Source organism: Corvus kubaryi, unplaced genomic scaffold, assembly GCF_017639235.1.
Source record: "Corvus kubaryi isolate FWS band 111438036 unplaced genomic scaffold, C.kubaryi_AGA036_p1.0 37130, whole genome shotgun sequence".
Taxonomy (NCBI): Eukaryota; Metazoa; Chordata; class Aves; order Passeriformes; family Corvidae; genus Corvus; species Corvus kubaryi.
The window spans coordinates 441,509-456,240 of record NW_024581033.1 but is presented as its reverse complement, the minus strand read 5'-3'; the positions used below and the strand labels follow the sequence as shown (position 1 = coordinate 456,240).

The following is a 14,732-nucleotide window of genomic DNA, read 5'->3' as shown; positions in this document are numbered from 1 at the left end:
CCTTCCCAGGCTGGAGGGGCTTGCCTTAAAGCACCACATCTGGGAAGCAAAGGGCTATGGAAGAAATGGAGTGGGAATTTACAATAGTAGTAATAGCAGCAATAATAGTAATAACAGGGAAGAGCAGCAAAGGATGACACAAAAACAGGGAGGGGGGGCTGCACTTGGATACATGCAGGCAGGGTTGGGCCCCTTCTGAAAGCTTCAATCCCTGTTTTTCAGAGACTCAATCAGGGATAATGACATTTTCGCAAAGCTCTCTTAAGGCACGTGAAAACCCGAGCAAGAAAATGGAATCAAACCCTTTGTTCCACTGGCCTCACGCCCCAAATTCCAACGGGACAGACAAGTCCCTCTCCTCGCAAGGCAACGTCTCCTACCTGGATCTGTGCCTTCCCCAGCCTTTGGTGGCTGCTGTCTCCATCCTCACACACCTCCTCATCTTCCTCCTCAGCAGGCCTGGCTTCCTCATCCTGCAGAGCAAGCACAGGGACACTCACCAGCCTGCTCATCCCAACCCTGGGCAGCAGGGATGGACTGCTGGGACCCCCTGGACAGTCACCCCTCTGCTGGGCACCATCCCTGCTCTGCAGTCCATTCCCGTTCCTGGCCTGGCATCTCCTTTGAACGGGATGTTAAACCACAACCGCTTGCTCTGCTGGGTTTTGGGACATCAGAGACTCCCCCAAGGCAGTGGACAAAGCTCCTGTTCCCACAGCCTCTGCCTCCCAAAGCCCTGCTAGGGCCAGGCAGAGCAAGGGAAACCCCTCAGTTCCTGCTGGAAATTTCCTCTTGTGCCCGTAAACCCAGGGAAATCGTGGCTGCCCCATCCCTAGAAATGTCCGAGGCCAGGCTGGATGGGCCTTGGAGCACCCTGGGCTAGTGGATGGAATGGCAGGGGATGGAACGAGGTGATCCATAAGGCCCCTTCCATCCCCAACCATTCCGCAAGTCCAGGATGATTCCATGACCTCTCCATGCGTTCATTTTGCATTGTTTCTTCTCCAATTTAAATTCTCAAATGTGTTCATTTGTTAAAGGAATTTGTTAAAGGAATAATTTTTAAATTATACCAGGAATAAAAAGGGAAGCATCAAACATACAAGAATCATTCCTACACCCACCAAACCACTCTTAACTGGAAGCTTATTCCCTCATCTCTGCCCTTGTTTTGCTTTCCTGGAAAACCTTGTGATCCCAGAGTCTCTCAGAGCGATGTACTGGCATTACTGGAAGGTTTGCTCTGTCAGAGAGCCAGGGGGGTTTACAGCACTTGTTCCTCTGCATCTTTATCCTTTAACCAGCTTTCCCTCCGCCGGGACACCGGGTCCCCCCGCTTCCCCCGCCCGCTCCCTCCCCGGCCCGTCCCCGCCGTCCGCTCGGGGCTGTCCCCGTTCCCCGCTCACCTCCGAGCCCGGAGCAGCCGCCCCGGTGTCCCCGGCCCGGCCGCGCTGCTCCCCGCGCTCCCCGCCATTGCCGCTCCCGGCGCTCCGCCATTGCCGCTCCCGGTTCCGCGCCTGCGCTCCCGGCACAGCGGCCGCGGGTCCTGCCGGGAGCGGCCCCGGGAGCAGGACCCGGCCGTGGGCCCCGCACGGCCGGTCCCGGTCGTTGTCCCGGTCGTTGTCCCGGTCCAGCTCCACGTGCCGGTGCCGGTGCCGGCGGAGCCGCGGGAAGCGCCGCGGGCGCTCGGAGCTGCAGTACCGGGTGTGCCCACAAGGCGGCAGCACTGAGGTGTAGAGGTCACCGCGCATGCGCAGGGGTTTTAGGGGTGCCGCTAAAACCCCAATTTCAATCCCATCCCAGATCCCAGATTTCGGGTGCTCCAGCGGGAGGAGAGAGAAAGAACTCCGAATACACAGAGCTGTTTCTAGGTCCTTCATACAGATCACCTTGTCTAACTTTTTCAAGCCCTTTATTTTTCATTTTTATGCATGCACTTTGTATTTTTACTTTCAAACCCTATGGATCCATATTCAGAATTCCTTATAGTCTAAAATCTTGTCTATAATATCGCAGATTTATCTTGAAATAAATTAATAGTATTTTTCAATATATGTATAAATAAGAATCCTTACACTTTCTACTATTTTACACATAAATGAATTTTCAGGCATTTTGGAGCTATGACCTCCCTTTTTTGGGGGGTTCCCCCCTCGCTCCCCCACCACAGACATTGGGGTTCCCCAAATGATACCATCACCCCCCAGACTCGTCCACCTCTCTTTTTCCTCGCCCCCCAGAGAAGGCACAAAACGAATCCAAGTGCACTTACCAGCAGCTCAGTGCTTCAAGCATGCGGGCGTCCCCCACAAAAAAAGGGGGGAAAAATCGAGGCCAGGGCAACCCCGCACAGTTTTGGAGTCCCCTCAGCTCCAGTGCCACAGGCCAGCAGCTGCCCCACGGCACAGGAAATGTCCCTAAGGATGGTGTCTCGTCTCCCCCTCAGGGTCCACCGTGTTCCCTCTCCAGGCAGTCCAGGCAGTGGACTCTCCCGTTCCAGGAGATGTCTGATCCCTTCCCTAGGCTGCCGCTGCAGGGAGATCCCTGGAGGCTGCCAGACCCAGCAGGGCCATGACGGCATCTGCGTTCCCAGAGCCAGCCGCCGGCTCCGGCCCTCGCGCCACTGCTGCACCTCAGGCCCGGCCAGGGGAGCTGAAATAAAGCCTGGAACTCTCAAGGGTAAACTGGCAGCACAACTACAAACCTCCCTCACTTGAGAGTAAAGAGGTGTCCCTGTATTTACACACATCCAGGAGCAGTACTGCTCTAGAGCAGTCTTGGATTTACTTTTTTATCAGTTGAACTGGCACAGCTGCCCCCTGATGCCATTAAATTCTCCATCCCCACAATCCCTGGTTACCCTTGGCCGTGGGGTTTTTGCTGTCCCACAGTCGGGAGGGATGACACCGCTGAGAGCCAGCTGCACTGCCCGGGAGAGATGCCAGGGGACTGATGGGGATCTCACCACTGGAAGCAAGGCGGGAACAGGCTAATTCAGAGCACCTCCTCAAAATACTGGGGGAAAAACCTGAACCGTTCCACTGCCCCCATGGCACAGTGGGTAGGTTTTAGGTGAGGTGACCGCACAGCCTGCGCGTCCCAGTGCAGACGAGAATCCCCGCACCAGGGTTTTCCAGCTACACCAGGGGCTTGAGCCGGCAAGGACGTCCGCAGCGGTGTTCCTGTTATCCCTTCGCTCGCCACTCCTGGCGTTATCCTGCCGATAAAACACAGGCACCTACGGCCCCTCTGCCTCCATCACAGCTCTCTTTTCAGCCTCCTCCCAGGCAGAAGTGTCCTGGAAAGAGGAACGCAGGAGCAAAACCAGGGGAAGTGAATCTGTCTATATGGAAGGAGTCACAGTTATCACGGCAGAAACTTCTTTAACCGTTTGTTCTCCAGAACTTGCAGCACCTGCCCTGTGCCGCTGAAGCTGAAGCCCAGCCGGCTGGGCAGCGCTGGATCGGTATCCTCAGCACCTGTGGCTCGGCATTCCCAAGCAGGAGCTGCTTTCCCCAGCTGGTGACACTGCAGACCCTGGCAGAAGGACGGGAGGGGGGTGGAGGAGGCTGCAGAGGGCCCCAGTGCAGATGTCGGGGCTGAGGGAGGGGCAGACACCTACCTTCCTGCTCCCCACCCCCTGGCCTCAGCTTCCACTCTGTCATTTCTCACATGCCTCAGCTCTCACTTCTCCTTTCCCTTTTGCCGTTTCCCTCAGCCAGCTCATTTTCCCAGCTCCTGTCCCACCGCTCGGACTGGTGAGGGCTAGGGCGTTCAGACATGGGCTGGGGGCTCTGGGGGATCTTGCTCACCTGGGCACTGCTGGCATGGGTGACAGGGGCTGGGCAGCCCCAGGAGCTCTCCTCCTCTTCGGGGTTTGGGGCGTGCGGCAGGACCTTGAAGCTCCCGCGGCTGGAAGTTCTGCCGGGGGGGGGCTGGGATAACCTCAGGAATTTGGATATGGGCAGAGTCATCAACCTGGGCTACTCGCAGTGCAAGACCACAGAGGATGGATCTTACATCATCCCAGATGAGATCTTCACTATCCCCCGCAAGCAGAGCAACCTGGACATCAACTCCGAGATCATCGAGTCCTGGAAAGATTACCAGAGCGTCACCTCTGCCTCCATCAACCTGGAGCTGTCCCTCTTCTCCGCCATCAACGGCAAGTTCTCCAGCGACTTCCACCGCACCAAGACCCACCACGTGAGAGACCAGGCTGTCACCACCCGGGTGCAAGTCAGGAACCTGGTTTACACTGCCAGGATCGACCCTGAGGCGGCCCTGGACAAGGGCTTCAAGAAGCAGCTGCTGACCATCGCCAGCCACCTGGAGAACAACCAGACCCAGATGGCCGACTTTCTGGCCGAGGTGCTGGTGCTCAGCTACGGCACCCACGCCATCACCTCCGTGGACGCAGGAGCCACCTTGGTACAGGAGGACCAGATCAAGGCCACCTTCCTGAAGGACAGCTGGGCCACACGGAGCGCTGTCACTGCCTCGGCCGGCGTGGCCTTCCACAGCATCATCAGTGCGGGAACCAAGGAATCCCTGGATGTCAGCTCTGGCTTCACCAAGCAGTACCTGGAGAACCGCACCAGCTCCCGGGTGGAGAGCATCGGTGGGACTCCTTTCTACCCAGGCATCACCCTGAAGACGTGGCAGGAGAGGATTCAAAACCAGCTGGTGGCCCTGGACCGCTCGGGGCTGCCCCTGTTCTACTTCATCAAGCCCAGCACGGTGCCGGAGCTGCCGGCGCCCACGGTGCGGAGGGTGGCCCGGCGGGTGGAGCTGGCCATCCGCCGCTACTACACCTTCAACACCGCCCCGGGCTGCACCGACACCTCCTCGCCCAACTTCAACTTCTACGCCAACACCGACGACGGTTCCTGCAAGGGCACCATGGCCAACTTCACCTTCGGGGGAGTCTTCCAGGAGTGCGTCGGCCTGGCCGGCCCCGACACCGCCGTGCTGTGCCAGGCGCTGGAGCAGAGGAACCCCCTCACCGGGGCCTTCTCCTGCCCCGCCGCCTACGCCCCGGTGCTGCTGGGCATGCAGGAGCGGGAGGAGGGTCACAGCCACCTGGAGTGCCACAACAAGTGCACCCTGGGCATCTTCTGCCACCGCAAGTGCCAGGACGTCTTCTGGCTCTCCCGGGTGCAGTTCAGTGCCTACTGGTGCGCTGCGAGCGGGCCGGCGGCCCCAAACTCGGGATACCTCTTCGGGGGGCTGTTCAGCACCCACAGCGCCAACCCCATCACCGGAGCCCAGTCCTGTCCCTCGGGCTACTTCCCGCTGAAGCTCTTCGGCGAGCTCAGAGTGTGCGTGAGCCAGGATTACGAGGGGGGGGCCGCGTACGCGGTGCCCTTCGGGGGCTTCTTCAGCTGCCAGGCGGGGAACCCCCTGGCCGGGCAGCACCAGGGCACGGCCGAGGACCCCCACGCCAAGGGCTGTCCCCCGGGCTTCAGCCAGCACCTGGCGCTCATCAGTGACAGCTGCCAGGTGCAGTTCTGCGTCCAGGCCGGGCTCCTCACGGGGGGCTCGCTGCCGCCCGCCCGCCTGCCCCCCTTCACCCGGCCCCCCGCCAACCTGCCGGCCGTGGACACGCTGCTGGTGCGGGACGGGGACAGCACCTGGGTCAGGGACGGCCAGAGCCACGTGTGGCGGCTGGCACGGCCGGACGAGGCCCGGCACGTGGCCGAAATGGTCCGGGACCGGGGGCTGTCAGGGGGAGAGGTGGCTGGAGTCACCGCGGCCGTGCTGGCAGGGCTGGCCACCGTCCTGGGGACAGCGTGGTACGGCCGCCGGCGCTGCAGGACCAGGGGCTACCGCGCGCTGGGCACAGGGGACAGCCCGGCCCCCGCCAGCCCCGAGCACTGCACCGTGCTCAGCGTGGGCGAGGGGTACCAGCAGGAGCCGGAGGGCACGGTGCCCTGAGCACCCCCTCCCCTCGTCCCCAAAGCCCCAAACCCGCAGGAAAAGGAGGGAGCGGAGCGGCCCCGCGGAGGGTTATCGCCCAAATCCTGCATGCTGCAAGCTGCAACCCCCGTCTCCATGTATATCTATCGGGATAGATATACACACGCATGCAGAGAGGCACGGAGCAGTTTTATTTCAGCCAGCAACTCATCGTGTAGTCAACAGAGCATTAAAAAAAGGAAAAAAAAAAGTCACGTCGTGGAAAGACTTACTCACAGTAAGAGCCATCGGGCTGGCACCGAGGAGGACGGGGGAACCCTCCCCTTCCTCGCCCAGAGGGTTTTGCATAGCTCCAGACAGGCTTTGTCCGCACTGGGGAAAACCCAGGGCGTGCGTGGAGGAGAAACCACACCGCTGAGAGCCACCCAAACAGGGGCGTGTGCCTGGGGAAAGAGGGTTTTTCCCTTGAGGTAGAAGATAACAACCCACGCTGAGGGTGGCTGGGGACAGGTCACTGCAAAGCGCCATCAGGGGGACTCGGGGCGCCTGGCCCTGCCCACAGTGGCCCTGGCTCGCCTGGCCACACAGATGACTGACAGAAGACAACAGAGAGGCCAGGCCGTGCAGGGACCGCCAGAGTCCCCTGCCATCCGCTTTATTGACCCCCAGCCCCTCCGCGGGGTGGCCACGGGGGTGACGGACCCTCCAGGCCACGGAGAGGAAAAACAGCAACGACAACAGAACGATGCACAGCAGGATGGGCCCCCCCTCCCGCCAGCACAGAGGGGCAGGGACCCCCCAGCACCCAGCACAGGCGGCTCCGAGAGGCCCCACGAATCCCTGGTTTGGGATGCAAGGGACCCACAGACCCTCTCGTTCCTAACCCCTGCCCTGGGCAGGGCCATCTTCCACCAGCCCAGGGCTCTCCAAGGCCCAGTCACCCCAGGGGACTGGCAGGGACCCCCAGAGCCTTGGAACACACTTCCCCCACCCACATCACCCACACTCTCCTACCCACACCACCCTTCTGGGCCAGCCCACACCAACCCCTCAGCAGCCACCTTCCCCTCCAGACCCCCCCGAGGCCTCTCTGGGTGCAGGAAGGGGGACAGTTCTCACCCCACCTCCACCTGGCCCCATGGGGACCCACAGGTGACAGCCCTCCCGTGGGGCAGAGCCCTGCCGGGGTGGGGGGGCCCCACAAACCCTTGTCCCAACCCCGAGCACCACCGTGCCCAGCCCCGGCCCGGCTGCAGCACCGCGTTCTCCCAGGCTGCCTCCCCAAACGCCCCCCCTATATGTACATATATACGACAAAACCCCAAAACACGAGGTATATAGAACACCCCCATACGAACAGTTCAAGGAACCCACTGCGGGGGGCTGGGATGTCACTGTCCCGACCCCCTCCTCCTACCACCCGCCAGCCCCTCCCTGGCCTGCAGAGGCGGGGGCAGCCCAGACAGGGGGACCCTGCAGGGCACAGCTCAGACACAGCCAAGAGGAGCAGGGGGCACAGGGCTGGGGGGAGCCGAGGCAGCCCAGGGACCCCCCAACCTCCACGGACACGGGAGACCGGTGGGGAGGTACCGGACAGAACGAACGAACAGACGAACGTCAGAGGGACGAGGCAGGGCAAGGGGGACTCCCGCGGCCCCAGCTCCCACCCCGAGCCAGGTCCCAGCCCCAGGCGGGTGCCAGGGGTGCTGGGTCAGGCTGGGACCGGCACAGGTGAGGAGAGAGGGGAGCCTGGCACCCCCCAAGCCCTCAGCACAGTGGCAGCAAGGACAGGACACCATCCAGAGGGGTGGCCAAGCCAGCCTGAAGCCCCCCAGCTGTGTGTGGGGATGTTCCCGCCCTGCAGGAGTGAAGGGGATGGCCAAAAGGACCTTCTCCCACATTCCCAGCCAGCCCGGGGCACTGCGCGGCTGCCACTGGGAGCAGGGGGCTCCAGGTGTGCCCTGAAAAGCCCCCAGGCAGGTATCTCCAGCAGCTTTATCCTGGCGGGTGCCGGCACAGGCAACCCTTTCCTTGCCTCCTCGCCGCGGTCTCAGTCCTTCTCCTGCGCCAGGCTCTCCTCCGTGATGCCCTGGGCCGCCAGCTCGGCCAGGACGTTGTCCAGGTAGTTGATGTCGGGGTAGCCATGGCCAGTGAGGTTGGAGCCGAACTCCGTCTTGTGGTGGATCTCGTTCCAGATCACCGTGTCTGACTCGCCCGTGGTGCTGGAGGTCCCGATGGCGAAGATCAGGCGCCGGTCCCAGGCCACCAGCAGCAGCTTCAGTACCTGCGGAGGCCGGGAACGGGGCAGGCAGCAAAGCGAGCGCGGCAACGCGGGCGACCCGCAGGCAAGGCCTCCCAGAGCGTCCCAGCCCAGCCTCCCGCCCCAGCCAGAACAGAGGGACCAGCCTGCACGGGAAGGTCACGGGGCTCCCGCAGAACCTGCTGGATGGGGCTGCGGGGAAAACCTCCACCCACATTCCCCCTCTTAAGCCATGTTTGCTTTTCCCACCCTGGCACACCTTGGCCAGCTCACCTTCCTGCCCTTCTCACTGTCTGGCAGGTAGCAGTGCCGGGGGAAGCCACGGGCCGTGAAGCTCTTCCCAGGGTTTGGATGTTCCGGTCCCTGCGATGTGGGAAGTGGGAGAAGAAAACCCTTTTGGACCTCAAAAGGATGCTCTGGGCATCCCCCAAGCCTTGGTGGGCACTAATGGCCACCACCCCCCCCCCCCCTCCACCAAGCAGACAGGGACAGCACTTTGACGCAGATACACCCCAGACTTCCCACAACATCCTTATGGACGAGCAGCTCCCGAGTCAAGGCACGAGCTGTAGCGTGACCTGGGGGGGATTCAGCAGCGACAAGGACCAGCCCCCCCAGGTGATTTCCCCCCCCAGACCCACCTGCACCCCCGGGGGGATGTTGTAGATGATGCGGATGGTTTTGCAGTCGGCGTGGCCGGGCAGCGCGTGGGGGATGATGTGATATTCCATCTTCCCGGGAGGCTGTGTCCCCGTCTTCACCCCGTAGATGGTTTTGCAGGTGGGACACTGCAGACTCCCATCCTGAGAGCAGGAAAAGGGCCACACAGTGAAACCAGGATCCCCAGCACCGAGCCACGCCAGGCACTGAGTCCCTGAGCAGCACTGAATGCTGTTTTAATTGGGAAAAGCATCATTTGAAGAGCTCTCAGGAAGCCTGGGACAGGGCTGGGAGAATTCACTACACAACTTCAACCAAAACCACGACGAGGTCTGCGTTTCTCTTCCCATCAGCTTTCCAGTCCTCATTGCTTTCCCTAGCTCTGATTTGGTGGCTTGTTTTGTTTTGTTTTTTTTCAAAGAGGGAAATACAATAAATATTGAAAATCTCCAAACAGTGCATTTCCCAGGGAGTGTCAAGCACGAGGGGTATTTGCAAAAACCCTCCCGTGGCTGGAGAAGCACTGCTTGACACCAGATTCCAGGTAGCTCTGCTCAAACATGCAGGGATCAAAGTCCACCCTGGGAAGGAAAACAAGCACACAAAACCGGGCATAGTGGGGGGAAACACACGTGCACAGCCCCGAGTTCTGATTTCGCACTCCCCAAGCGCTTGCTGCTGATAAAAACTAAACTCTGAGTCGGGGTAGGAGCTCACAGCCCTCCAGGGCAGCCGGGCTGGAGCTCTGTCCCGTGGAGAGCTCATGGAGCTCAGCTGAGGTGGCTGAGCTGGGGGTCCCCCAGGGCTGCACCCTCTCACCTTGTTGCCGTTGTTGTACATGGCCACCAGGCAGTGGAGGTGGAAGACGTGGCTGCACTTGACCAGCTTCCCCACGAGGTCAGGCTTCACGGCCGGCTGGGGCCCCTTGTAGCCAGAGGGGGCAGAGAGCCGCTCCATGCAGATGGTGCAGTCCTGTGCCGGAGGGGAGGACAGGGATCAGAGGGACGGGTGCTGATGGGCTGCGCTGCTCTCACCCAGGGACCGGCGCCCACCCCCGGGCCGGGCCACCACCCTGCAGCACACGGCCCCTCCTGGGGACAGGGCAGAGCCATGCAGGGTGGCGGCAGATCCCTGCACGTGGCATCGCTGGGTCCCCGGTGGCTCATCCCAGGGCAGAGCTCATCCCAGGGCAGAGCCCCCCGGACGCCCCGGCGCAGCCCCGCCGCTCGCACCTCATCCGGCGGATGCCGCACCTTCTGCAGGTATTTCTTCAGCACCTCCTCTGGGGTTTTACCTGCGGGAGAGCGAGAGTCAAAGGATGGGAGAAACCCGCTGCCAGGGGCAGCAGAGGGGATGGGGGGCACAGGGAAACCAGGAAGGGCAGGAGGGACAGTCTCTCCTACCCTTCTTGGCCTGTTTCTTGGTGGTCTTGCGGCAGGAGTGGGAGATGCCGGGGATGGGCTGGATCTCGCTCTTGCTGACGGGCGGGGGGTGCAGCACCAGCTTGGGGGGCCGGGTCAGGCACACGGGCAGCCCGGCTGCGCTCATGAGGATCCCCGTGATCCCTGCGCAAGGAGGTAGCAAATGGCACCGAGGAAAACCAGGGACACCCCGAACCCCAGACGCTCCCCAAAACCCACCCCACTGGGGCTGTTTGTCCCCCCCACCCCGCGGGAACGAGCACCCGCTGCGGCCCCATCCTCACCTGCCAGTGCTGGGTTGACAGGGCTGGAGCCGGTGAGGTTCTTCACAGGGACCGTGGGGACCCTGAGGGGAGCCAGCAGAGACCACATCAGGATGGGCAGGAGGCACCCACCACATCCCCACAGGGCCCAGGGGCAACACAAGGGTTGCCCGAGCAACTGCACGGGCCCTGGCTGGAAACAGAGAATCCCCCGGTGGGGCAACGTGCCCCTCCCTGCCCCACCACCGCCTTTTCTCTGGCGCTTTAGAAACCCTGCCTGCATCTCCATTCATGGCCCCTTTTTGTCACAGCTCCCCGGGCCAGTCTGTTGTTTCTTTTCCTCTTTTCTCCTTATGGCCACGTCACTGCCACAGCTCTTTCCCCCCCCCCCCCCCCCTGGGGGCTCTCTTCCATGGGAAAGTTTCCCGGCAGGTCAGGAGCAGAGGGAAGGGGGAGGACGGAGAGGGAGAGGAAAGGGGCCAGGCTGCGACAGAAGGCTGCCGGCAGAGACAGACAAAGGGGAGAAACAGGCCCATTAAACGTCCACCCCATCACAAAAAAGTGTCTTTGGAGGGTGGGGGTCTGGAGGGACCCCTTCTCATGGGGCCTGAATGGCTTTTCTTTGGGCCTTTCGCAGTCCCCCACCCAACCCCTGACTCCAAGAGAAAGAGCAGCCCCAGCCTCTTCATTGAGATGCAGGAGCCACCCCATCCCTGCTCCAGTCCCCAGGCACCTGCGGGGAAGGCGAGGGGCCCGGCAGAACCCACCACCCTCCACGGGAGGTTGGGGACCACCGGGGCGTCTCCCACCAGGCTCAGGGGTGGCAGACCCCTGCGGCGGGGGCTGCGGCCCCTCTGCACCCCGGGGAGGGAGGAAGGTCTGTGTCGGGCACCCCGTGGCCGGCAGGCAGCAGGACTCACCCGGAGGCGATGAGCACGCGGGACTGGGCGATGGCCAGGCGCTGCAGGTGGCTGCGGTTCAGGGTGCCGAGGCCGGGCCGGGGGGCTTTGCCGCTGCCCACGCCGGGGGGGCTGCCGGAGGCGCTGGCCGAGCTCAGGGCGGGCGTGCTGGCCGCCTGCCGCCGGCCACCCTGCGCCGCCAGCGGCTTCAGCGAGCCGCGCACCACGGCCACGCCGTCCGGCGCCTTCGGCCCTGCCGCGGGCAGCGGGGGCTTGGGGGTGGCCGGCGGCACGGGGGCGGCTTTGCGGGGCTGCAGGGTGGCAGCGCTGGGGCCGGCGGTGGCTTTGACGCTCATGACCAGGAGGCACTGGGGACAGGTGCAGGCCGGGACCGGAGGGGCCGCCGCCACCCCGGGGCTGGCCGGCCACGACTGCGACTTGGGCAGGGTGCCCGACACCAGCGGGTAGACCATGTCGAGGCGGCGGCGGACGCGGCGCTTGCGCTGGGTCTGCCGGTTGATCTGGCCCATGGTGGCGAAGTCGATGACGTAGCAGAAGCCGATGGCGCTCAGGTCCACCCAGGGGTGCTGCTTCTCGTAGGCGCGCTGGATGGTGATGCCCACGTCCATGTCGTAGGGCGTCCACGTCCCGCTGTCATTCTCCCACTCCCAGACGACTCCCTTGCCCGGCGCCGAGGACGGGTCATAGTAGCTGCGCCGGACGGGCCGGATGGTACCTGAGGGAGGGCGACAGACGCCGTCAGACCCTGGCGCCAGCACCCACCCGTGGGCAGGCAGCGAAACCACCCCAACCTGCCCCGCCGGTGCCGTTCCACGCGAGGACAGCACGGCTTTCCGGCTCTGCTGCTGTCCCCGCCCTGCCCGGGGACTGGTGTGCCTCGGTTTCCCCAGAGGGCAGGGAGCCCCGCAGCCTGGGGGAGGGCGGGGGGAACCCCCCGTGCAACTGGGCTGAAGGGAAGGGCAGATTTCACCCCCACTGGCCCACAGCCCCCGTGTGGAGCCACTCAGCCCTGATGGGGAAACACAGAACCGCAAGGCTTGGCTGCTCCAGCCTGTTCCCAGGGGCCTCCCGCGGGAGCCTGACGAAACCAGGCATTAGGGCACCCGAGCCCTGCAGTGCCTGTCTCCCTCCCACCTCTGGGCTGGAGCAGGTGAATGAAAGATTTGAGGGGCAGCTCCGAGCCCCCAGCAGTGACACACAGGGGCCCTCACGCACGTAGGGGAGCGGGGCTCGTGCCAGCCCCACCATCTGCAGCTGCCAAACCAGCCCGCAATGAAAACCCCCACTGTGGCACAGGGAAAATCCCTGGGAGGCCAAGCTAAGGAGTTCGAGCGGGGCCCCATGCCCAGCTCCCGCTGCCCCATCAGCAAACATCAGGAGTAGGATGAGAGCACAAAGCACCAAGGCTTTGTGCCCTGCATCCTTATTTTGGCTAGGCGTTTCCTTTCCCACCACTCCCAGTCAACTAGGACGCATTCAAAGCGTGGACACAAAATTTGCAAACTCCTGCCATGAGGAGAGAGCCTTCCTCTTTGGGACAGCTCACAGCAGGGCAGGGCAGGCCGAGCACGGCTGGGCTTGGTCCCAGGGTCCCATCCCGAGCGTGTCACTAATGTCCAGAGGTGTTTTGGGTAACAGGTGGGACAAGCACTGCTGCCTCCAGGTCCTTCTGCAGAACTCCATGGCTGAGCCCAGCGTGAGGAACAAGAAAGCACTCAGAGAGAAGCAAAAACAAGTCTGCTGCTTCGGCTTTTCACCACGTGTCCTGCAAAGCCTGCAAGAATTTCAGTCCCTTCTCACCTCCCCCCCGCCCCACCTCTCCACGGGGAGCAGCCGCCACCGCAGGTCCCGCAGGGACACGAGCGGGATAAGGAGGAAAAGGTGTTTATCAGCACCCTGCTAAGGGGCGTGGGGTGGAGCTATACCCCAGCCAAGCCAAGCCAAGCCAAGCCACCCGCCCTGTCCTGCCAAGGGGCACCCGGGGCAGAAAAGCCGAGGGGAGCGGGGCAGTGATTTATCCTAATCCGGCGGCAGCATGCGGCATCTGGCGGTCCCCAGGCAGCAGTGTGGGAATGCTGTGTGTTCCCCCAGCCCCGCGCCGCCAGCCGGCCTCCCATTCAACAGGGGAAGAAAGGGAACAATAGCTATTCAGGGCCTGCCAGGGTCGCGACCCCCCCAAATCAGAGCTGTTTAATGACCCAAAATACCAACATCCCCAGCAACCCAGGGAGAGACAGAACAATCTCCCTTTCAGTCCTCCACCCTGGGCAACAATAGCCCTCAGAAGCTGGCCCCCAGCCCCCCTGCTCGCAGAGGTCCCTTGTCCCCACGCCCACGGGCAGGGGAGGGTCGCCGCCAGCCCCCAGGGCTGCTGGGGAAAGAGGGACAAAGGAGGGTGTCTGGGCGCTCTGCTTCACCCCAGGGACAAAGCACGCTGGCCATCACGGGGGCGCTGGGGGGGGTCACAACCCCCCCATGCTAATGCCCTGCCACGGGTGCTTGTGCCCCGGACAAGCCCATCACGCTGGGGACCCACCCACCTGCCCGTGCCCTCCTCGAGCATCCCTCCACCTGCGCCGCTGCCCCGGGGCTGCCATCCCCCAGGGAGGGCAGGATCTGTCACCCAAGTGCCATTCAGCTCTAGGTCGATGGCGGCTCCGGGACAGCACAGAGGGAGCCGGGCACGGCCCTGGGAAGGGTGTGCAGGAGACGGGCTCCCCTGAAGGGAGAAGGAAAGGCCACGGGATGGGTGCAACAGGGCACGGGGCGCTGCAGCAGCGAGGAGGGCGGGCAGCACGACCCCGGGGGGCGGGGGGGGGACCACGGATGCGTGGGCAGGACGGGGCAGCGAGGGCAGGGCGAGGACCTGGGGACCAGGTGGGAGGACATCGGGCGAGCCGGCATCGCGGCCGGGCGGTGCGGGAGCGGGCACGGCGGGGCCGCACGGCGCAGCCCCGGAGCGGGGGACACCGGGAGCCCCCCGCCCGCCCGCCCGCCCGGCCGTGCGGGCCGCGGGGCCGACTCACCGGTGTCCTGGCGGAACTGGTGCATGGACTGCAGGTCGATGATGTAGGGCGCCAGGCGGCTGTCGGCCTGGCCCAGCACCACGCTGCCGCCCGCCCGCGGCCCGGCGCGGGCCACCGCCTCGATGTGGTGGCTGACGGCCGGGCTGTAGGGCCGCCATCGCCCGTGCTCGTTCAGCCATTCCCACACCACCACGGCCGAGGCCAGCAGCATGGCTCCGCCGCCCCGGCCGCGGCCCCGGCTGGCTGCGCCGCTGCCGCCCGCC

At 63.5% G+C, this 14,732-nt stretch overlaps 3 protein-coding genes across 3 annotated transcripts; 1 reads left to right on the top strand and 2 right to left on the bottom strand.

The window, feature by feature from the left end:
- Nucleotides 1–240: 240 nt before the first annotated feature.
- LOC121661292 lies at nt 241–3,504 on the bottom strand. Its single transcript, XM_042021288.1, has 3 exons — nt 3,415–3,504; nt 1,407–3,217; nt 241–473 (listed from the first exon to the last, which is right to left on the bottom strand). Exons 2-3 carry the CDS (start codon nt 1,878–1,880, stop codon nt 297–299), a joined length of 651 nt encoding a protein of 216 aa, XP_041877222.1. The 5' UTR covers nt 1,881–3,217; nt 3,415–3,504; the 3' UTR covers nt 241–296.
- A 184-nt stretch (nt 3,505–3,688) lies between these two features.
- On the top strand, nt 3,689–5,986 carry MPEG1 (macrophage expressed 1). The gene has a single exon (XM_042021286.1). The coding sequence runs from the start codon at nt 3,781–3,783 to the stop codon at nt 5,935–5,937; it is 2,157 nt and encodes a 718-aa protein (XP_041877220.1). The 5' UTR covers nt 3,689–3,780; the 3' UTR covers nt 5,938–5,986.
- A 541-nt stretch (nt 5,987–6,527) lies between these two features.
- DTX4 (deltex E3 ubiquitin ligase 4) lies at nt 6,528–14,726 on the bottom strand. The gene is made up of 9 exons (XM_042021287.1): nt 14,470–14,726; nt 11,444–12,158; nt 10,545–10,606; nt 10,243–10,404; nt 10,072–10,133; nt 9,659–9,811; nt 8,821–8,982; nt 8,453–8,542; nt 6,528–8,203 (listed from the first exon to the last, which is right to left on the bottom strand). Exons 1-9 carry the CDS (start codon nt 14,678–14,680, stop codon nt 7,970–7,972), a joined length of 1,851 nt encoding a protein of 616 aa, XP_041877221.1. The 5' UTR covers nt 14,681–14,726; the 3' UTR covers nt 6,528–7,969.
- Between the last annotated feature and the right edge of the window lie 6 nt (nt 14,727–14,732).

Bases quoted from the DNA above. Each gene is read 5' to 3' on its own strand.
- MPEG1 (XM_042021286.1), top strand. From the start codon at position 3,781: ATGGGCTGGGGGCTCTGGGGGATCTTGCTCACCTGGGCACTGCTGGCA.
- DTX4 (XM_042021287.1), bottom strand. From the start codon at position 14,680: ATGCTGCTGGCCTCGGCCGTGGTGGTGTGGGAATGGCTGAACGAGCAC. The intron at 10,134-10,242 runs GTAGGAGAGACT...GCTCTCCCGCAG, and splicing joins CAAGAAACAGGCCAAGAAGG to GTAAAACCCCAGAGGAGGTG. The intron at 8,204-8,452 runs GTGAGCTGGCCA...CGGCCTCCGCAG, and splicing joins ACAGTGAGAAGGGCAGGAAG to GTACTGAAGCTGCTGCTGGT.
- LOC121661292 (XM_042021288.1), bottom strand. From the start codon at position 1,880: ATGAAGGACCTAGAAACAGCTCTGTGTATTCGGAGTTCTTTCTCTCTC. The intron at 474-1,406 runs GTGAGCGGGGAA...CTTGCTCTGCAG, and splicing joins CGGCTGCTCCGGGCTCGGAG to GATGAGGAAGCCAGGCCTGC.